Source organism: Poecilia mexicana, unplaced genomic scaffold (genome assembly GCF_051168715.1).
Source record: "Poecilia mexicana isolate PSO_F unplaced genomic scaffold, ASM5116871v1 scaffold_6, whole genome shotgun sequence".
Classification (NCBI taxonomy): Eukaryota; Metazoa; Chordata; class Actinopteri; order Cyprinodontiformes; family Poeciliidae; genus Poecilia; species Poecilia mexicana.
In genome coordinates this window covers 14,279,673-14,301,139 of record NW_028263375.1, presented here as the reverse complement: position 1 = coordinate 14,301,139, position 21,467 = coordinate 14,279,673, and the positions used below count along the sequence as shown (strand labels likewise).

Here is a 21,467-nt window from a genome sequence, read left to right as displayed (position 1 = left end):
TTTGGGCATAAATTTACCTGGAGAAGTAACACTTACTGTGCATGGACCAGTGGGCCAAGGGATCCTGGTAGACACTTCTTCGGTTTCAGGGCTTGTGATCATCTCTGTGCTGGTAACAGTGGTGGGCTCAGTTGAAGGAAGGGCTGTGGTCGTTTCCACTGGGGTGGAAATCTCTGTGGTGATTGTCGTTTGTGGTTGTGACGTAGTTGTGGGCGTGGTTTCAGGTACAGTCGTGGTGGGGACAGTTGTGATGACGGTGGTCGTTGGTGGCAGGGTGGTTGGAGACGTCGCAAGCGGTGTAGTTGGTGTGGTAACCTCGGGAGTAGTTGTGGGTGAAGTGGAGGGAGTAGTTGAGGTGATCTCTGTGGTTGGAGTGGGGCTCATCACAGTTGTAGTGGGGGTGGAAGTCTCAAATGGAGTCGTGGTAACGATGGTTGTAGTAGAAGCAGGAGTCGTGGTTGGAGATGTTGTAAGCAGAGTAGTGACTGGTTTAGTGGTTACCGTTGTGGTGGGAACAGTCGGTGTGGTGGTGGTGGGTGCAGATGTGGTGGGACTAACAGTGGTGGAGGAGATTGTTGTTGCTTTCGCGGTTGTAGTTGGAGTTGGTGGTGGCGTAGTGGTTCTGTTGGACCGAGTCACATATGCAAAAGGCGTTGGAGTTGAGGGGAGCATAACACCTACAGGAGACAAGTTAGTACACATGAATGCACCATAAATCATAACCTTTTACACGATTTAAAGACAAAATCATGCTTGCACTCACAGTCCTCTGAGTAGACACAGCGTCTTGTGACTTCATCCAGCACCATGTTTTTTGGGCAGCGAGGGAAACAGCCTTCCACCCTATAACACACACAAACAGCTGCGTTGCCAGACCTGATCATAGATTACGTTGGTAGTACAACAAGGGCCCGTGTTGAGCCAAGCTTCTTACGGAGGCAGGAACTGGCAGCGGGTCGCATCTGGATCACTGCATGTGTGTACGCAGGGACTTGCACAAGCCTGATAACGCCATTCGCACATCATGCGGTATGGTATAACAAAAGGACTGTCTGCAGTAGCAAATGATAAACATATTAGTTAGCTTTTTCTGTGTAGTTTGAATAGGTGCACAGACAGTGAGCCCAATAACAATTTGGATATGTAAGCATGAGTCAAATCCACAAAATTCAGCAGTAAAATTTGCACAGCATGCAGAAGACAGCAGACATGCAGAACATGCATCATTTTAGTTTAAAAATAAGTTAATAGAAATGAGTTTTCAAAAAACTGATGAATGTAAAAGACGAAAAGGAGAAAATGGTACAATAATATATCGCATTGTTAGTGCTCAAAATACATGTGTGTTTTTTTCTAAACAGAAGTATCATTTAAAAATGGGTTTATTATGGACAGAGGGGTAAGTGCAATACTTTCTGGGAACATTTTAATCACTCACTGGATGTGTTCTTTCTTCTCTGCTTCTTTATAGTGTGCATATCATGCTGTTTTATTGCATATCAAAAGACTCCACAGAGCAGTGGTAAAATGCCATGAGCAGCTCTGTATTTAGGTTTTTGTGTCTTTCAAAAAAAGAAAATGACTAGTCAGGAAATAGACCTATCAGCAACAGTACTCTGCAACAGCTGTGATCGTTTTCTTTTACTCTTGGCCTGCTATGCTTTCAATTAATTCTACATATTACCATTTATATGTCACTCGCATAGTACAAGTTCATTAGTCTTTATATTTTTGCCTGGAAATGTGTAAGCCAAGATATGGCAACATAGGTTAGATGCTATTGTAAGTCAAGGTAAGAAGATGTAGAAAAATAATGTTGTTCTACACTTTTTCTCTTTGATTAAAAAAGGTAATATATTAAGATAAAAAAAAAGATGAAAAAGAATACAATAGCCATTATGAAATATAAACTATATTACACTTAAACTCTGGCTAAAGTGTTTTTTTCATTGAAAAAAAAACATCCAATGTTAACCAATTTAAAATCTGACTAAATATTAAAAACATGCAAGTCTGTTTCTCTGTCACTAAAAGATGGAGATGGAAATAATTTGCAGACCTCTATGAGGATAAAGCTTGTAAACCTGAACATTTCATGTCTTCTATTAGATTTTTGTGTTGGAGTAGCACAAACGTGTGAAGAACAAGAAAAACAATGCACTTTTTTAAGTCAGGGGATAAAAATCTGAAAATGGATGAATGGCTGTGCCTTTTTGTCCAACATCCCTTTTCTCCTTTACTTTGACAACCCTGAATAAAATCAAGTTCAACAAACCAAACTTTTAACATCTTGCTGAGCAATTTTCTATTCATCATCAGGAAATAAAAAGATCATGGCGCAACTGCAAACCGACGACTATGTGGTTGTCCACCAAAACTGAAAGGGCAGAACAAGACAGCAATAATTAGAGATGCTGTCGAGAGTCCCATGGTGGTTCTGTAGGAGCTGCAGAGATGCACAGGTTGGGTAGATTTGTTAACAGGACAACTTTTTGTTGTGATTAAACTAATATGACCTTGGAAGAAGAAAGGTGAGAAGAAAGCCATTGTAACATCAAAGTTTATGTGTTGGTGTAGCCTTGCTAAATATAACTTAGAATTTGTTGCAAGATTTGGAAGTTTATTGAAGCTCTATATCCAATCTGACTAAGTTTGAGCTATTTTCAAAGTAGAAATAACCAAAAATATGTTAAAATATAACTGCAGTATGACATGCTACACTATGCTGTACAAAGTATTGACTCCAGGTGCTGAACACAAAAGCATTCCTCAGTTCTTGGATTTTTATTTGAAAAAAACAAACAAAAAAAAAGCATTTCAAAAACTAAGTCTATCTTTCTAACATTTTACAATGCCCTATTTTGTGTCTCATGTTATATTCCAAAATAAACAACTTCATGTGACTGCAACAGCATGTTCTGACCCTGGAGTGTGAAGCTGCTGCTGGTCTTGAAGCCCTCTGCAGTGCTGTATCTCTGCGCTCGAGCCGCTCCGCGTGTGAGCGTCAGAAAGATTCCAGGTTGGCTGACCACTTCGAATGAAGCGTAACCTGGTAGAAACAGACCCTGGTGCTGGATGAAGGTGGCTCTGCGGCTAAACTCTGGCCCTCGACTCCACTGCTCCAACTGGAGACGGCTGCGTCCTGACACTGTGAAGAAGTAGTTTGGCCTCTCTGCAGATTCAAGGGAAACTACAGGAACACCTGAAAAAAGCAAGACATTTCTGATTAATTTACAACATGAATAACTGTCAGTTTGTGCAGTGATGGATGCTTACGTGATGTCCTGTTCCTCCACAGCCCTGTAGTGATCATGAAGTTGAACAGAATGCCGGGAGCTGGCAACTGTCCCGGTCTTTCTCTCGTAAGTGGAAACACTGCGCTGCTGGTACGATTCACTCCAAACATGGTGTCATTAAAGACAGCACTCACCAAGGAAAATGGGCCATCGCCGAGCTCTTTGGGGAAATGAGGCAGAATAACAGGAAATGAGTTTGACAACAACCCCTCTGGGAATGCATATAAACCCATAAACAAAAGAAGAAAAGAAGATCCTCACTTGTACGCACCTTGATTATAGTATTCGCAGTCATAGGCTGAAAGAGACCATTCAGAAGTGCTTAAAATCTCAGAGGTAGTAACATCCAGAATTCACAATTCCTTCCTAAAACCGTTTGAACTTTTCACATTTTTTTAAAAACATTAAAGCATCAAACTCCAATGTGTTTTATTAAGATTTTATGTTATCAAGCAACACAAAGCGTGCCTTAAAGTGGAAGGAACATGATGCATGGGTTTCCAAAAAAGTAAAAGAAAAGAAAATCTGAAAACTTTTGATTTCTATTAAGCCCATTTTTTAGATAGTTGAAGCTCAGCCAGCTCAGACTGTGAGCATCTATATTCATGTCTTCACTAAAGACTCTCAATTGGATTTAGGTATAGACTTTAACTGGGACATTCTAGCCTATGGATGAACTTTGATCTCAACCGGCTCATTGGAGTTCTGGTTGTACGTTTAGGGCTGCTACACTGCTGGAAGGTGAAGCTCCACTTCTGGAGGTTTTTCTTCCAGAATTGGTCTGTTTTTAGCTCCTTCCATCAACTCTGACCAGCTTTGCTGTCCCCGCTAAAGAAAAGCATTCCCATAGCACAATGCTGCCATCACCAAGTTTGTTCCAGGGGTATGGAGTTACTTCTCTACCACATACGTTTGATATGTTCACCACATGACTAATGGAAAACTCAAAATTAGACTTCATATGACATTCTTACAACAATGGCTTTCTTTCTTGCCAGTGCAACTACTGTAAATGTAGGAAAAGGTTGATCTAGACGGTACTAAGCATACAATATGAACTGACAATTGAAAGTATTGTGGGTGAATATAGATGTATGGTCCAATTTTTAATGAAAAAAAAAAAAAAGCAACAATATTTAAAAATAATGGTTAGTTTGTCCTACCAACTCCTAAACATGATGTTGGTCTGTTACATAAAATCCAAATAATACACATTGAAGTTGAAGACTGTGAACATTTTGCAAGAAGTATGGCAATAAAACACTTGCTTCGGTCTGTCTATGCGAGCATACTCACGGCACACAGAGGGAGACCTCCAGTGTATCGTGACCCCCTGTTGGCAGCATTTGTGTGCATACGCAGCAATGGACGTACAGAGACACTCACAGTCTCCCCCGCGGTTACAGTTGCAAGTGTCTGTTAGGCAGTTCCTATAAAACCAGGCCACATCAACCTGAAGGGCACGCACAACATGCATACACGGTCACAAACACAGAAACACACACACATAATCACAGACTGAACCAGGCCAATGCTCGCTGGGAGAGGCTGGGGGAGGTCTTGTTTATGGGATGAGTAGTTTTTTAATAATTCAGAGGAAAAGGATTGATGTGATATCAGGACAAAGAGAATGTGGGTCGGATTCTAGTGCAACATATCAGATGGGTGCTAAGATGAACAGCCAAAATACCCCAGGCAAGATTAACTGGACCTCCATTCTTTGACAGCAAGTATTATGATTCACTTAAGCAGCACATTTCATCCCCATAGTACTTTAATCTGGTAGTTTCTAAACTTGTCAGTGTTACGAAAACAAGAAGAAGAGGCTTGGAAGACAACTATCATTTACCCAAGCTTAAACATATATATTATAAACAATCCAAAAAAAATAACATCGTAATAAAACAAGCTATGATCATTGTTTTTATGTTGTAAAGCAGCAATCAAGATCATTTTTTTGTTTGTTGATTTTTTTTATAGACGTGGTTGTGCATGTCGTTTCATGACCCATTGCGAGTTTCAAAACCCGATTTTTGTTTGAAAACACTGGTTTACATTACATCACAACTCATTAATATTATGAAGACTGTAGACATGAATTAGATAACAGACACAGCAGTATTAGAATAAAAATGTATATTTTGCCAGTGCTGCATGTCAACAGAAATAATGTTTCTTAATCATCGTGGACCTAAAAAAAAAAAAAGTAAAGTTTGATTCAATGTCAAACACAAGAAAAACAGGTGCTGTGAGTATTTCTAAGCAGTACAGGTAAATCTAGTTTAATCAATTTTAGTTTAGATTCCTGTGGATGGTATACACCTGGTTAATAATAAAAAATATGCTCAACTAGGATTGCCATGACCACACAGATTTGAAATAGATAAGAAAATCCAGCACTAAGAGGAGCTTCCGTGTTCACATGTTAAGGATTTTCTTTCATCTTTCAAGAAGCAAACCTCTATAAACATTATTTGTTTGCATTTAATTGGTTGATTATCCATGCAAGGTATGTGCCGCACTCACATTTGTGGCCCACAGACTGTTTCTGTTTATGCAAACATGGCTCCATCTACTGGTAATAAACAGATAAACAGTACTTCAATCTCAGAAAAAAACTCTGTGTGTGTGACAGAGAGAGAGAGATTGTGGAGCCCAGCAGCTGGTGTGCGGTTTATCTCTTAAATAACAAAAAGTGTATTTGCCGGGGATCAGTTAAGAGTCGTTCCCATAACCCCTCTGCAACCCCTTCTCCCCTGTTACAAGCCGGATAACCTTTCCGCTGCAGCATGTACTCTGCATGAATGTGAGTTGGTGACTGTGTCCGTTTTAGTGGCACTTACCACGTTGTGACAGGGTGCAAAGACATCGCTGTAGAGGAGCGCACACTCCCTCTTAGCGTACGGCTGTCTCCCCAAGTCCCGTTCACACGGTCGCTCAACTATGTAGTCACTTTCACACTAAAACACACACGCACACACACAGAGGGAGATCAAGTGTCTGATTACTCTTAAATATCACAGTGGACTCGAGGGAGACCAGCTCACGAGTAGCAGGGAGCGAGGGAGGAGTGAGCGAGTCAGGTCAGGGAGACGTTTATAGACAAAGACAGAGAGAAGAAAGGAGATGAAGGAAAGATCAATGCAGCACAGCTAAGCTGAGTCATACCTGTCCCAGGGACCAGCTGTTTCCAAATGTCTGCGCGTTATTGACTTCCATGTGGCTAGATGTGGTCATATCATTCACTGTCACACTGTCAAAATTTCCACACAGGCCACTGAGGAGACCCTGGAAGATAAAAAAAAAACAGAGAGAGAAGTAAGGTTGAAAAGTTTTTATACTCCTTTAACTTTTTCACTTTAAAACAACAAACTTCAGTGTATTTTCTTGGGATTTATTTGAGCGAGTCAGGGGCCTGACACAAAGTGGAACATAATTGTGAAATGGAAAATGACAGACGGTTTTCTGATTTTTTTTTCTTACAAATCTAAAGATCTGTTTTTACTCAACACTGTTTGATTTGGACCACATTCTTATAAACCTGAAAAGATCATGTTCTTTGTTCACACCTTCCAATGGGGTCCAGCTCTTATATGTACAGTAGTCTTGCGGTCCCAGAGGATGGTCAGATCCTGACTGGAGAAGTGGACCACGGTGTAGTAACCTGCATTCCAGATGTCAAACTCTGACTCTCGACCCACAACAGTAGAAGGACTCTGAAAGGGGAGTAAAATATGCGATAGAATTTAAAATTAAAAAAAATAAACAGGGTTCTTTGAAAAAAGTGTAGACTGTTACTCTGTGTGTAAAGAATGTACTGGATTGCCAGAGTTGTCAGTGAAGTAGATCTTGGTCAATCCCACATGAATGACCAGTATTTTCATGCACACAATGCCGCTCTCATAGCAGTCCTTGTTTTGGGCAACAATGGATACTTCGGTTTCTCCAGCACTCTAGTGAGAGATGAAGGGGGGGAAAAAAAAATGTTATTCCTGCGATTATTCTCATTCCTGTCTGACTGTATGCAGAGAGCAGCTGCAAACATTTTTATTTGTGTGTCAAGAATTGTGGAAAAGCCAAAAAGCATCTGTCCAATTTGAATAACGTGGGGCCGACAACACAAGGAAACAGTATTGAGACGCAACTCTGACCTGTTTCCCAATTCTTTTTTTAGGCCTGAGCACTGGCCAGCAGTCGGTTGGGTCTGAACCAGAATGTCTGTTCTGCTAATTCTAATTCTATATCCCTGGGAGCGCAGGAGCCCTGGGGTTTGATGTGAACACTGGTTTCTTTGTATCACTTTCAGCTTTGCTCAACGTCTGCTTGCGTTACTGCGGTCCACGCCCAGCTGCGCTCTCACTCACCCACAAATACACACAAACACACTTTTAATCTGCTCTAATTAAAACCAACTCTTTCTTTTGAGATTAGAAATGACCTTAGATCTTGTTTCCCCAGATTCAAATCAGCCTGGGGCCAGGAAACGCTAAAACGACGTTCCTCCGCACATGCTAACTCACTGCTAGAATCCCGTGTCGTGCGTGACGCAAGCAGAAGAAACTCACTTTAAGCAGGTAGACCTGGCAGTCGGTTTGGTAGTCATATTCAAGGCCATCAAAGGTGTGATAGTGTCTGTCGCTGTACACAGTACACACAGCTGGACATGGAGAGTAGCTGCAGTTAAAATAGCCCCGATGGCACACACTTGGAGGACAGGTGCGCCAGAGAAGAGAAAAAGATGGAGCAGATGTGTGAGTTAAATGAGTTTGTTTTTCTTATAGATTTTAAGTTTGATCCATTACTCTAGATTTCAGGGCTTAGCGATTAATGTATACTATATTAAAAGAGAGAAAACAACAAGTACTGGAGACATATTTACCATCTGTAGCAAGATGTCTCCACAACTTGTCCAGGCAGGTATTCAAGTCCAAGCCACGCGCAGGGGCAGTTCTCTGGATAGTAGCATTCCCCCTGGTGCAGCACGAGCCTTCCGACAGACAAAACACTAGTGGAATGCACACACCTTGCAAGCAAATATATTAAATCCTAATGCTGCACTTTAGCTCATTAATTAAAATTGATTACAGATTCAGATAAGCTTCCAGGCAGCCACTGCTTTAATTAATGCTAGCTGGTAAGCCTTTTAAATCCAGGAAATCTAATAGAGGTCAAAATCTCTTCGGCTGAGTGACGAACAAATTAAATTTACACAAGATCATAATAACTAGCTGAGTGGTCATTAGGACAAATGACTGTTATGATAGTAAATAGACATTGTTCATTGATAGAAATGTGTTACACATATTGTGCATCACAAATGTTTTCAAACCCCCGTCATCACATTTTGTTATTAAAGCAACCGAATCCAGTTTAAATTAGCCCCATTTTCTTTCAATAGCTCTAAATAAAATGTAGCACAACAAGAAGTCATCTAATACGTAAATAGTTTCTGTTAGTGAATAATATCTAGATAAGTTTAGCTAGTGCAAAAATACTGGAAGAAGGTAAGCCCTTCTGTTACCCTGGAGGACAAACACAGCCTGGTATGCACAGTGTGTTGGGAGGGCAGGTGAGGTTCAACATCAGGTTACGGCAGGTCGGTGCACAAGCCACGCCTCCTCTCTGCTCTGTGCAGCTGTGGTACACTTTTCCTTCTGGACACTCTCCCTCTTCTACGCTGTCTGGTTCTACAACATTCAGACGCACACATACTCGGCAAAATCAATGCAACAGTTGCTTAAAACATCAGCAGCAGCTGCCAGTCATGAGAAACAAGCTTCAACTTCAGAAACGAAGCTCTTGATTACAGCCAGCGAGGCGTAGCCTAAAACAGGACTTTGTTGCTGGAACGAACAAGAGAAGGAAATGGGACAGAGAGGGTACCTTTTTCTTCTGGCTCACACTCCATCTTCCCATTTCTGCACAGGCTAGTGAAGGAGACATGGGAGAGAAAGAATCAGGTGTTAGTGAAAGGGAGTAATGTTATCGTACACAATCTTAGTTTAAGAGCTTTACGTCTCATTTGATAATCGCTGAAGCTTTTATTCCTTCTCAAAGAAATCAAATGGTGTATTCAGGTATGACAATGTGTAGGTAGGAGAGAAGGAGAAGAATGTCCTAAATGTTCAGACCGAGTTGGAGCAGCTGCGACATACCAAGGGCCAGATGCAGTGAAGGTCACTTCTCCTGGCTGCGACACACCACCCATGGAGTAGCAGTGACACTGTGACCTGATGAGAAACCCAATGCATTATTTTGATGCTTTCCATGTCGACTTACAGAAAAAACAACTGGTGCAAGCCAGTTCTCGGTTGCAATCAGAATCACTTGTTTTTAACGGATAATTTAGGAGATGCATCGGTCTTACAACTGCACACAGCGCCTGCGCACATCGTCATAGTAACTGCCATCTAGACAGGCGCAACCTTCAGCGCAGTCAGCTGGGCTGCAGGTCTCGGTGTTGGCAAGACCACGACAGGACCGGCCACAGGAAGACACGCATGAGTGGTACTGCATTCCTCCAAGACATACAACTCCTAAAGCAGCAGCAACAACGAACAAAGCTCAACATAAAATATGACTAAAATTATTATTTTTTTCTAATTAAACACATAAAATAGCAATTATTTATATTGATGTTGATGGTTATGGCTTTCAACCGTATGAAATCATAGGAAACAGTCGCCTACTTACCGCACTCAGAGACTTGCGACCTGAAATTAAGGTCGACTCCATGTTTGGAGCAGAGGTAAGCGTAGTGAGCCAGCGCAGTGCACAGGCAGCTGCTCCCACAGCGACAGGCCTGGTAGCGGCACTGCTGCTGGTAGATGTTTGGACTAATGTAGCCATGACACGGAGCAAACACAGTCTCCACAAGCACATCACACTGGGAAGCATAATATGCTGGGCCACATGCAAAAAGATCATCACGGACTGACCGACCACAAACAGACAAGCTTCAACAGCAAAATTTGCAAAAAGAATTACCGTTGTGCTGGTTCGTCTCACACGGGTCTACAATGGGCAGATTAACCGGAGCGACACAAGCAGACGACACTTTCCAAGCATTGGCGTGAAGCTGAGGAGTACCTTCTATCATCCCTGCTGGAGACCTGCAAAAAAATCCATGACTAAACTTCACAAAAAACATTTTTAACATTTATATTCATATGGATGGAACATCTTTACAGGAAATCGTCTCGTAGGTTTCCGTTAAAAGTTCCACAGAGTCCCAATGTTTGTCCACGCCACTGGCTGCCGAGCTGCAAGTACACCCGCCCTCCTTGGCCATCATAAAGCAGGCGTAAACCAATCCCTGTTTTTAGCTGGGTAACCACAGAGGTCAGTCTGTGCACCTTTACTGCATCTGTACATCCAGAGAAAATGATTCAATTTTAAAAGTTATGTTCCATAACTAAAATATTACATACTTGAAATGTTCTTTTTTTTTCTAGTTTCAACTGATGCTATTATTTATTTGCAGCTTCTACCGTCAACATAAGGCAGGGTGGGGGTTGGGTTGACACCGATTATCACCTCCCCTTCTCTGGTCAAGGTGATTTGATGACTTGCATCTTCATCCAGCACCACTGTCACTGACTGAATGCATACCTGATGCTGTCGTGAAACAGAGTGATAGAATACCAGTCATGTCATGAAAATATGCAGAAACACACACACACACACACACGCACATACACACACACACACTATATTGCCAAAAGTATTCACTCACTCATCAAAGTCATTCAATTCACAAGTGCTAAACTTTGCCAACACATTTTGGACAAGTACATGTCTACCTCGGTACATGAATTGGCAGTCTGTTGAGCTATAATTGGTTGTTGAGTCCTGACCTCAACCTGATAGGGTGCAGATATACTGCACATTTCAGGAAGAATGGTCAAATATTGCCCTAAACACATTTATAATCCTTGTAGACACGTTCCTTAAGAGTTGAAGCTTAGAAAAAGGTGGGCCCAAAAGGCTTTAGCAGTGAGAAAAATTGTCATTAAAAATTGTGGGACTTTTCCAGTCCCACTTCCTGCTGTAACGCCGTATTAGATGTGAATTTGCTTTTATCTAGACCGTTCCATTGTCATTTTGTCTCTGTGTTCACAGCTGATGACAAGTTTATTTGTACAGCACATTTCAGCAACAAGGTCGTTCAAAGTGCTTCCCATTAGAAAAACAACAAGCTTCTCGGTAATATGCACAAACTTAAAATAAACAATACAAAGAGACGTCTTTTTTTTATAGCTGACATGGCGTCCACTGGGTTTGGTTCTGACAATTAAGTCCAGACAATAAAGTACAGGTGTGGAAGTGGGAGTTTGCTAAGACAGGACAACTGTCTCGATCAGCTAGACAAAAAAACAAACAAAAAAAAAAACGGGAAAAGAAAACATATTTCTTAGTGTAGTACTTTATTCTGCATGTGTAAAGGACAGTGTGTTACCTCTTCACAGGTGGTATACTGCAGCGTGATGGTGAATTTGCTGCTGCCTCGGCTCTTTGCCAGCACATACTGACACGCCCCCGGCTGGAGAAACATCCTGCCGTCGAATGTTGTCACAAACATGTCTCCTACGACTGAACACTCGGCTGCGACGGAAAAAAAAAAATAGAAAGGTGGCTTTTTTCATCTCCTTTAATTGTTGCTTACAATCTCTAAAGATTAGGATAGCATAAACGTGTGTTTTTCTTGACAGCCACCCCTATTCTTGGTTAAGCGTTTTGCCAGAGAGGACATAGACTAAGACCAGGACGTGTGGAATAATATTCTTTGGACTGAATTCCAATTATTTAGACATCATAACAAAAACATAATTGACATAAACCTAGCCAGCTCACAATCATAATATTCATCATGAATTCTCCTCTGAATGAGTGTTGGATAAGCATTAAAAAGAAAAGAAAGAAGGATGCTGAAACATGACTGGACCCTGCAACAAAACATTCATCAAAGGGCTGTCAGAAAAGTAATAATTTTCCGACAGACGCAAAGACCAGGTCATGATATTATATTGCTAATGGTTGACATGAAACGGGCTGTACATTCACGTAGCTTCTCAAATATCTCACAGTTGTAAGTGAGGAGTAAGACAAACTCAAAACTCAACAAAATTAATTTAACAAAATAGGGCGAGTAAAATATATTAGAAGGTACGGTGCCCTAACTGTATTCAAAGTAAGAATACAAATATTTCTTGACGTTTTTTGTCTAGTAAGTAAAACAAGATTTATTTTTCCCTTTGGTTTGTTTAATCTAGCTTTTCAGTTTCTCCTCCAGAAAAAAATGAGGTTAGATATTATGTGAAAATTCCCTATTAAAAAAGGGTAACATGACTATCAAATTTCCTAATCAGTAGACTCACCTGTGCAGTTATTCTCTGTACAATTCCACACTCCTCCCATGCAAACACTGAAAAACAAATCAGGTAATGAGCAAGTTAATTATCTTATATGTTCCAACAAAAGACAGTTCACACATACCAGACACTGCAGCCTTGTTGAAGCACTTGTCCTTGCACATAAGATGTTCCATGATAAACACAAGGGCACTGAGATGCAGGGATGCACGTTCCATTCTGTAGGATGAGACCTGTGTGCAGAGAGGGCTTACGTTCAGTTATCTCAACTTATTTTATTAACCTAGCCATCCTCTTATTTGGTTTAAATACCGTCAGGGCAGTAGCAACCATCCAGGCAGTGCAGGTTGGTTCCTAGACACTCTTTCTCAAACGTACATGTGGGCGGACAACAACTGATACAGTCTCTATACACAAAGCTCTCCTCGCAGCCGTCGTCTGTGATAGCACAAACAGGAAACAAGAAATAACAATGACACGAGGCCCTGAGGGGATAAGTCTGTTTAACAGGTGTGTCAGTGGAGAGCAGTGGAGGACCCTTACTACACGATGGAAAACTGTCCCTCCACTCTCGTACAGGATATCCAACATGTGAGCAGGCTCTGGTGTATTCAACCAAAGCTCGACAAAATGTTTCCTCATCATCGGCCCTAAAAGGAAGAGAGCATTTTTGGAATAATTGAGTTTCTGATATACAAGATTCGGTTCAAATAAAAGTTTTGAATGCATACAGTTAGCTGTGATCAGGCTAAGACTTACACGCAGAGGTCAGAGACACAGCTGGCGACAAAGGGATTCGGGTCGATGTTTTCATGGCAGGACAGAAACGGAAAGAAAAGGAGAGCGCTGCATTTCTCAATGGCGTCCTGCAGATTTGCAAAGAATGAGAAGGTCGGGATACATACGTTTGAAAAAAAAAAAAAAAAAACAAAACAAAAAAAACATAAGTACATTTATACATACTCGTGTGCATGATTGCCACATGAACTATAGTGTTCATGCATTTGAATTATTCATTTCTCTGGGTTGAATGATTATAAATTTGATTATTTCTAAAAGCAAGATCTGGGGATACAAGTCGGTCTGGAATTATTGTCCTCCTGGAATTATGCTGAGGCTTCAACCAGAAGGATCAATCTTAGGTGAGGTAATATCAGTAAAGATGTTCAAGAACAACCAGCAGCCTTCATTTCAAAACACTCTCAGTAAAAGTTTTATGGTTTGACAAGACAAAAATGTAACTCTTTGGCCACATGAGGTAAGAGAAAGGTGAGGCTTTTAAAACCCAAGACTGATACACAAACCGTTGTGCATAATGGCGGCAGCATCATGCTGAGGGTCAGTTTTACTGCCAGTGGTGCTGAGCATTGCACACAGTGGGGTAGAGCAATGGGAGAGTTTTTCAACAAATCAACAGAAAGGTAGATGAAGCTTGAACACAGCTGGATGTTCTTACAGGCCAGTGATGCCAAATGCACATAAAAAATGGTTTTAGAAAGAAACCCTGCAGCTTAGTTTACCTGAATACTGAACGCACAGGCCTAAATTTATTTAAACCTGTATGTGTAATTTTAATCTTGTGTAGATTACTGCATATACATAAACCGCACCGGGCTATAAGCCGCTGGTATCTCCGCCGCTCTCAGTTTTCCACAAAGATGCAGCAGAGGGAGCGTCCTTAATAAATCTGCTATTAAAGACGCAGCCCTCCGTCTCCAAAGCCGAACCACGGATTCGTTCACGCCGAGCTTACCTGCAGCGGCTCTATTTCCCTCCTGTACTGCCAGATTGATACTCCTCAACTTAAAAGCGGCATATTTTTCTTTGTGTTGTTTCAATGATGAGGGGGTAAGAGTTTGAAGAAATTTCTCCGTCGTGCCTGCTGCTAGCATATGCTTATTCTAATCTAAATGAAATTGAGCACTTTCTTCTTTGATTTCCAATTTTGACTTCCAATGATTCACTTCCTGCTAAAGAGCCCCCTGGTGGTTGAAGAAAAATCCACAGAAAAGCCGCACCGGGTTATAAACCGCATGGTTTAAAAAAAAAGTAGCGGCTTATAGTACGAAAAATATGGTAGATGAAACTTGCAAATATTTTATTTCTCTGGCCAATTTGTATTTTTAAGCAGGTTGTCTGTTGTATCATGAAACTACTCAACAAATAAATTAATTGTTGCTTTTCTGTCCTAAAAGCAAATAGGCCATATTGGACATTATCGTTTAAATTTGTAAATGAAATACCGTGATACTGTCAAGCAGTGCTATTTGTACTCAAAGTTATGATAGCATCACAATCTCATATCAACCCCTGTCAAAACTCAACATGTTCTCTTTTGCCAATTCCCATACAAAAAGGAAATAAAATACAATGAAAATACAAATACAAAGTTGAAACATTTTATATGGTTCTTACATCCATGTCTGACTCAGAATGGCAAGGGCCATTAAAGTCAAGATCTACAGAGGGACAAGCTCTCTCGTGAGGAAGGTCCACTGTCCAGCTGTTAGCAAACACCGCAGGCTCATCTGTTCGAATGCCTTAAACACAGAGTGAACACATGACAGTATGTCACCAACAGGCTCATATCGACAGATTAGAAAATGACAAGTACATGTTCATTTTTCATAAGTACAACAAGAAGCCCATTCAAGCAAAACTTGGCATTGCAATGACATGTATGTCCATATTTTAGATATTTAGGGTTTGACCTAATTATTTTTGAAAGCTTTCTGCCAAAAAAACAGAGATTATAATTACTATTACTGGCCATGTGAGGAAATTTTCATACTTCTTCTAGGCTTTTAGAACCAAAGTGACAGTTCTTTTCTTTCTGCTCTGGTGTATGATAGTCCCGCCCCTTCTATAATTGACCAGAATTGGTGCTGAGTGTATAATAGCAATAATTGCACTGAGTGGGTGCTGAGTGAGGAGAAAAACGGATGAGGGGCCAGTTTGCCCAGTCCTACCCCGAGCAGTGGTGAGGTCATCACCAGCAATGTGGTTGAAGTTCCCACACAAGCCACAAGGGGTGCCCTGGTGCTCCTCGCTCATCTTCAGGTAGACGCCTGAGCCTCCATCCCAGGCCAAAGAGAAGCCAAACACACTCTTGACAAGCAGGTAATCAGCCAGTCTCTCTATAAACACCCCACCTACAGTCTGAGGCAAACTTAACCTGACATGTCATAAACACAGACAAAATGAAAAAGTCACAAATGATACTGTCAGGCATTGAAAAATGTTGATGGCTTTGCCATTTATTGGTCAATGTTATTAGGTTGTTTTGTTCTCCTCACACCTGCGACCTCCCTGGTGGACCTGATATCCAGAGATATGGATCTCCTCCTCGTTTGGGAAGAACAAACTGAGAGCTCTTGAACAAGAATACACACTTCCCTCGCACACTCTGCTATTGTGAATCTGAGAAGGCAAGCAAAATAATGGAGAGGTGGGTTTAAATGCATTAGATTATTATTAAAGAGTTTGTTTGTTTTAATTATGGAAATAAAAAGGAGAAACTTTGATGTTAGATAGTTAGACATTCCTTTTTTATTGTTCCACTATGGGGAGATTTCTGTGCAACTGCAGCAAAGCAACAGGCAATCAAAGCAGGTTCACACAAACACAGGTAAAAATTGAAAGAGAAATGTCAGGTAACCGAAAAAGTATGTCCATGGATTGAACAGTAAGACCATTAAAAATGGATCAGCAGTGTGGCATGGAGGCCTTCAGTCTGTGTCTCTGCTAAGCTTATGAAAAAGTGCAGTTTGCCTTAATAGCAGCCTTCAGTTCATCTCCATTGATTGGTCTGGTGTCTCCTGTCTTCCTTTAGACAATAACTGCCAGACTGAATTGGGAGGGATTAGGAGATAATAATTCCTGGCTAATGGCAATGATGTCATGGTCATTAAACCTGATATTGGTACTTTTGGGGAGTGTCAGCAGTTGACAGATGCTGTGAGGAAATGAATTCAGCATCTCAATAAAGTTGTCCTCATGGACAGCTCTGCTGACTTTGGACTTCATAAAACAAATGACATGTCTCCTCAAATCATCACTGACAATAGAGAGAGTCACATTGGGCATCAATAAACTTGGATTCCGAGCCTCTCTGCTCTTTCCCCTGATGGCAGAGTGATTTCAAAATCAAAAGACAAAATTACTTTCATCTTCAAAAGAAAACTTTAGACTACTGAGCAACAGTCCAGTCCTATTGCTGTAATAATAATTACAGTTATATGTAATAATAGTTACCGTGGACTTTGCTTTGCAATCTACTCAAGGCTGCATGTGGTTACCTTGGTGACTCAGTCACTATTCCTTCTCCATGTTTTTTCTTCCACAGAACTTTTAAATAACATATCTGCATACAACACTCTGCATACAACAACCTTCAGCAATGACCTTCAGTGAGGTATTTTCATTTTGGACAGACTCAACGATTCTACTGGATAATTGTTAAGTCATTTCCATTTAACCATAGCATAACATTTTTACACTAAGAAACACCATAAATATATGCTTGACATCTATAATTCTGTATTCACACAATTCCATACGTAAATGTTGCTGTTAGAATTAAAGAAACAACAAAATACATTTACTGTTCAGTGATTTTGTCATCATTTGAGATGCTAATTAGGGGAGGGATTGGAATGAGTAAAGAATTTAAATACTGAGAAGGTTTAGCCACTGTTTGTAATTTGCCTTTGTATACTAAAAGACAAGAGGAAAGATGCTAAAACGTGCAAAACCCAAGGCATACAGTAAAAGGTTGCTTAGTATGTTTTGTTTCAAATTTGTGGCATTTTGCTTTAATATACCTCATATAACACACAGCATTTTCATTCACACCAAAATAACAGGATGTTAAATAACATTGAATATTGGCCTTACCCACACTGTGTATTCTGGAGTAGCTGAGTGACAGTCCTGAGCCAGAATATAAGAGCAGGTTCCAGGGAAGTAGAAGTAGATCCCATCAAATGTTTCAAAGTGATGCTGACCCCACGACCTGCAGATCCCATCTCTATCCTGGCCCTGGTTAGGTACTAGAAGGACAACGGCTTAATTAATTTAGAAATTGTTCTTGTAAAAGGAAGTTTTTTTTTGTCTATTTTTTCAACTAAACTGAGAGGGCAAACATATCATCTGATCTCGGTTATCATCTTTATATCTTTCATCATTTTGTATTTAATTAAACTTATCAGTTGAAAACGAATACCTGAATTTTGTAAAAGCCCTTTGTTGCTGGAAAATCCCCATGGCTTGCTTTGCCAAGATGCTGCTCGAGACCCTTCCCATAATCTGAGAGCATGGATGGCGGTTACAGTGATTCACATCCTGTAATTTTATCAGTGAGTGGCATTTTGTGCACTCATTAGTGTCTCAATCAGAAACGTTCCTTAAGTATGTTGACTATTTTAACCTTGACAATTATATTTAAGCAAAACTTACATTTTTCATGTACTTTTTTGTCAAACATCTAAGTTCCTTCATAGGTCACAACAGAACCACTTTAAAGGGTTTTAGCACCAACTGTATCCCTACATGTTTCATATTTTTGTATGCTCAAATCTCCAGGGTTCTCATTGTTTTTTTTATCCGATGTCTAAAGTCTAAATTCAAAAGGTTCTTGGCAGGTATTTGGGAAGTCATGAGGCTTTAAATCTCAATGGATGACAGGGTGGATGCACGACTTTCATTGAACTCAATTGGAAACACAGTCTTGAATTTAGTTCTTCAAATTGAAAAAATAAAAATAAAATTTACTTGGATATCTGGATGGATGTCTACAGGACAGAACCAGAAATTACATTCAAATTTAAAGGCTAGAAACTTGACTTAGCAACTGAACCCAATAGCTATTGGTCATATCTTTTACACAGGTCTTTGTGAGTGGGTGTGTTTGAACATGGTTGGGAATTATGCCACGGAATAATAATACCAGAAGACTAAGAAACCTCTACTAAATACAACTGTTAAGTGTTTAGGTTATTCATGTTCGAAAGAGTCTCAATGTAGCTGTCAGAAAGCCTGAATGTGTTAGGACAGGCATATTACTTCCAAGACAGAGACGAACATGAGCTGAAATAAGAGGATGATATGAATGTGTGAAGACGCGAGTGAATGACTTACTGATCTGGCAGCGGTCTCCCAATGCCTGAAACTGAGAACAGTCACACACACTGTCCTCCTGACACCAACCTCCATTAAGGCAGCCACAATATTCTGAGACAGACAGAAAGACAAACTGAAATTCCTTCCGTACAGAGTTCCATGTTCTGCAAATGTGGGGTGAATTTCAAGATCGTATTTACCTGAAGATTCATCTCTGGCTGTGTAGTTGTGCAAAACGCTGCGTGACAGCGAATTTTCTGGGAGCAATGGCCTATATGTCTGGGTGGGTTGGGGGGAGAAGCCACACACAAAAGACATTTAGATTGTTTCCTGTAAAAATTCTCAAAAATTAACAGCCTCACTGACTCTGTGCTACACCAGTTGTGTATCTGCTGCTTTAAGTTGTATCAGACTGAGTGGGTGAGATGTGTGCGTGTTTGTGACTGTGTCTAGTTGGTTACAAAGACGGCTTTGTGCCGATGAGGTGTTGTGCGCATGAGGGTGCCCTGACCTCCTCTGGTTCTCTTAGGTGTAGTGTACAAACCTCCTCCCCAAGGAGATCCCGTTTCCTCCGAAGTGCATTAGCCCTCCTGTGCGCACACAAACATGCACATTAGTGGATAGAAACAGTCAGAGGGGAGACTTAAGTGCACTTTACACCACTTGAATCCAGACTTCAAACTTCTTTTCACTAAAGCCTTGCACACACAAAAAAATGCGAGTTCACATTCAATCAGTTTCTGTCACACACATTGTCTTGGTTGAAAGCATGCATTTATCATGGCCATCCAGTGACTCTGGATGGGAATCATTTGTGGAAAAAAAAAAAAAAAACATTTTCACATTTCTGTCTTTCATTTACCTCTGTGATCTTCCCTCTGCCACTGCAAGTCGGCTCTGACCTCCTAATTAAAGTGACAACATCAGGATTAGAGTTTTAAATCTGAAAATGTGTGGCTCCTTTTTAAATACAAACTTATTTTCATAGGCTGACATGTGCTCAAGACAAATCAGTTTTGAGTTTTACAATTAAAAATGTTACAATAAAGGCCAGAATTATTACTACCTTTTCAGATTTAAATTTAAGGCAATCTTTACATTCCTTCTAACAGGAAGCTAAAGTAATAATAATAATAATAATAATAATAATAATAATAATAATAATAATAATAATAATAATGCTTTGGAGTTCCCCAATCCCAATCTTGACTTTAATTTGTAAGAGGAGCTGTACAGGGAGCAAACGATTAGTTTAATGGCAAGGAGACCTTCAAACCTCACACTGAAGCAATCAGAAGAGACATGACAGAAGCTTAACAGCATTTATAAAAATAACCAAAGTACTTGTTTGTTGTAAAGCCAGCATATGTTTTCCATTGATTATTTAAAATTTAATAGCAAAATAATTACTGATATGGAATTTATCCATGTTAATTAAAGCATGGATAAATTTAATTTCAGTTAACTAAAATTTAACTGAAATTGATTAATAATAATTAATAATACACTCTTGTGCATTATTTAAAAAATAGACAGATGCCTTGTGATTTCCTTTCAGAAACAAATTTGACTGGATGGAATAAATCTAAATCAGCCAGTGGCACGGATAATTTAGACTCAACTGTAGTCTTTATCAACAATTTGATGAAGAAAGCTAAGGAAGCAGCAGGTAGGGACAAGTTATTTCTAATTGAGTTGATTTCATGTTAAAGTGAGAGACAAAGTCTTACTGCTTAAAAATAAACCGTAAACAAAAGTTATTTCTCGAATGGAATAAACAAAAATGACAATGTGTAGTGTTGGTTGATGACATTCTGGATAAGCAAAACTCTTAACTTACCCTCAAGTAACAGCAAGTGGGAGACTGAAAACGAAAGAAGAAGAAATTGTTTCACTGTCCACTTTACGTTCATCTCAGAGTTCGAAAGGAAGTCCCACCGAAACGTTAACGGTGCATCTCAGCTGTCCCGAGAGGAAAGGGTTTAGGATATCTGGTAGAGGGAAGCGGGATGAAACCTAGTTGCACCTGTAAAGCCACCTGGAGGAGGCGAAAGCCCCTCCTGAGGAAGATGACGAGCGGCTTGTCCACACCTGCGTGCAAAGGTGAGCCTGCAGTGAGCTCTCTGTTACACCAACACCCCCATTCCGACTGCACGGGTCTGCGTTCTCATACTGTGATTTAGGGAGGGAAATTGTGGAGGAGGCCTTCATGACTGCGATACTCTCACCGACACACCAACAAGAGCGTCTGTTTTCCTATCTTGAGCAGAGTATAAACGCTAATTAACCAACTACATGTCATATTTTGGTATGTCATGATGGAAATTACCTCGTAAGAGCAGCGTAAATGCTAGGTTATTAGCCAGTAACGGTGTTAACATTACAGGTGATATGTTGATTTAAAGAAAAACGTTGCCAGACATTTAAGTTTCCATAATAATTTATATATTTTTGAATTATGAATTAATCTGTTAAGCTTGCTAGTATGTTGTAACACATTTCTAACAAATCTAACTTTCACGTGTTGCTAAGCTGCAGGTTTACTAAGCTTCATTCACAGGTGCATCAAGTAGTAAATTTTGAAAATTAATTTATTTTAGTATTTTTATTCAAAAAGCAAAAAAATGAAAAAAATTCACACAGCATCATTTTTATTTATTTATTTATTTATTTGTTTATT

The 21,467-nt window shown here is 40.1% G+C and overlaps 1 protein-coding gene across 1 annotated transcript in view; it reads right to left on the bottom strand.

Annotated features, from left to right (window-relative positions):
- Nucleotides 1–20,700, bottom strand: part of otogl (otogelin-like) — a 33,799-nt gene extending 13,099 nt beyond the window's left edge. Inside the window, exons 1-36 of the mRNA XM_014983025.2 lie at nt 20,628–20,700; nt 19,650–19,692; nt 19,332–19,377; nt 18,988–19,066; nt 18,806–18,898; nt 17,564–17,718; nt 15,966–16,087; nt 15,637–15,842; nt 15,083–15,207; nt 13,427–13,533; nt 13,211–13,317; nt 12,980–13,105; nt 12,792–12,900; nt 12,674–12,720; nt 11,755–11,900; nt 10,787–10,913; nt 10,485–10,662; nt 10,284–10,408; nt 9,990–10,199; nt 9,664–9,832; nt 9,452–9,526; nt 9,180–9,223; nt 8,818–8,983; nt 8,176–8,283; nt 7,862–8,000; nt 7,115–7,249; nt 6,866–7,012; nt 6,465–6,584; nt 6,140–6,256; nt 4,593–4,749; nt 3,568–3,594; nt 3,277–3,456; nt 2,924–3,202; nt 935–1,052; nt 764–843; nt 37–677 (exon numbers count right to left, since the gene is read on the bottom strand). Of these exons, the coding sequence (XP_014838511.2) occupies nt 37–677; nt 764–843; nt 935–1,052; nt 2,924–3,202; nt 3,277–3,456; nt 3,568–3,594; nt 4,593–4,749; nt 6,140–6,256; nt 6,465–6,584; nt 6,866–7,012; nt 7,115–7,249; nt 7,862–8,000; nt 8,176–8,283; nt 8,818–8,983; nt 9,180–9,223; nt 9,452–9,526; nt 9,664–9,832; nt 9,990–10,199; nt 10,284–10,408; nt 10,485–10,662; nt 10,787–10,913; nt 11,755–11,900; nt 12,674–12,720; nt 12,792–12,900; nt 12,980–13,105; nt 13,211–13,317; nt 13,427–13,533; nt 15,083–15,207; nt 15,637–15,842; nt 15,966–16,087; nt 17,564–17,718; nt 18,806–18,898; nt 18,988–19,066; nt 19,332–19,377; nt 19,650–19,692; nt 20,628–20,700 (4,926 nt within the window). The remainder of the gene's footprint in view (nt 1–36; nt 678–763; nt 844–934; nt 1,053–2,923; nt 3,203–3,276; nt 3,457–3,567; nt 3,595–4,592; nt 4,750–6,139; nt 6,257–6,464; nt 6,585–6,865; nt 7,013–7,114; nt 7,250–7,861; nt 8,001–8,175; nt 8,284–8,817; nt 8,984–9,179; nt 9,224–9,451; nt 9,527–9,663; nt 9,833–9,989; nt 10,200–10,283; nt 10,409–10,484; nt 10,663–10,786; nt 10,914–11,754; nt 11,901–12,673; nt 12,721–12,791; nt 12,901–12,979; nt 13,106–13,210; nt 13,318–13,426; nt 13,534–15,082; nt 15,208–15,636; nt 15,843–15,965; nt 16,088–17,563; nt 17,719–18,805; nt 18,899–18,987; nt 19,067–19,331; nt 19,378–19,649; nt 19,693–20,627) is intronic.
- Between the last annotated feature and the right edge of the window lie 767 nt (nt 20,701–21,467).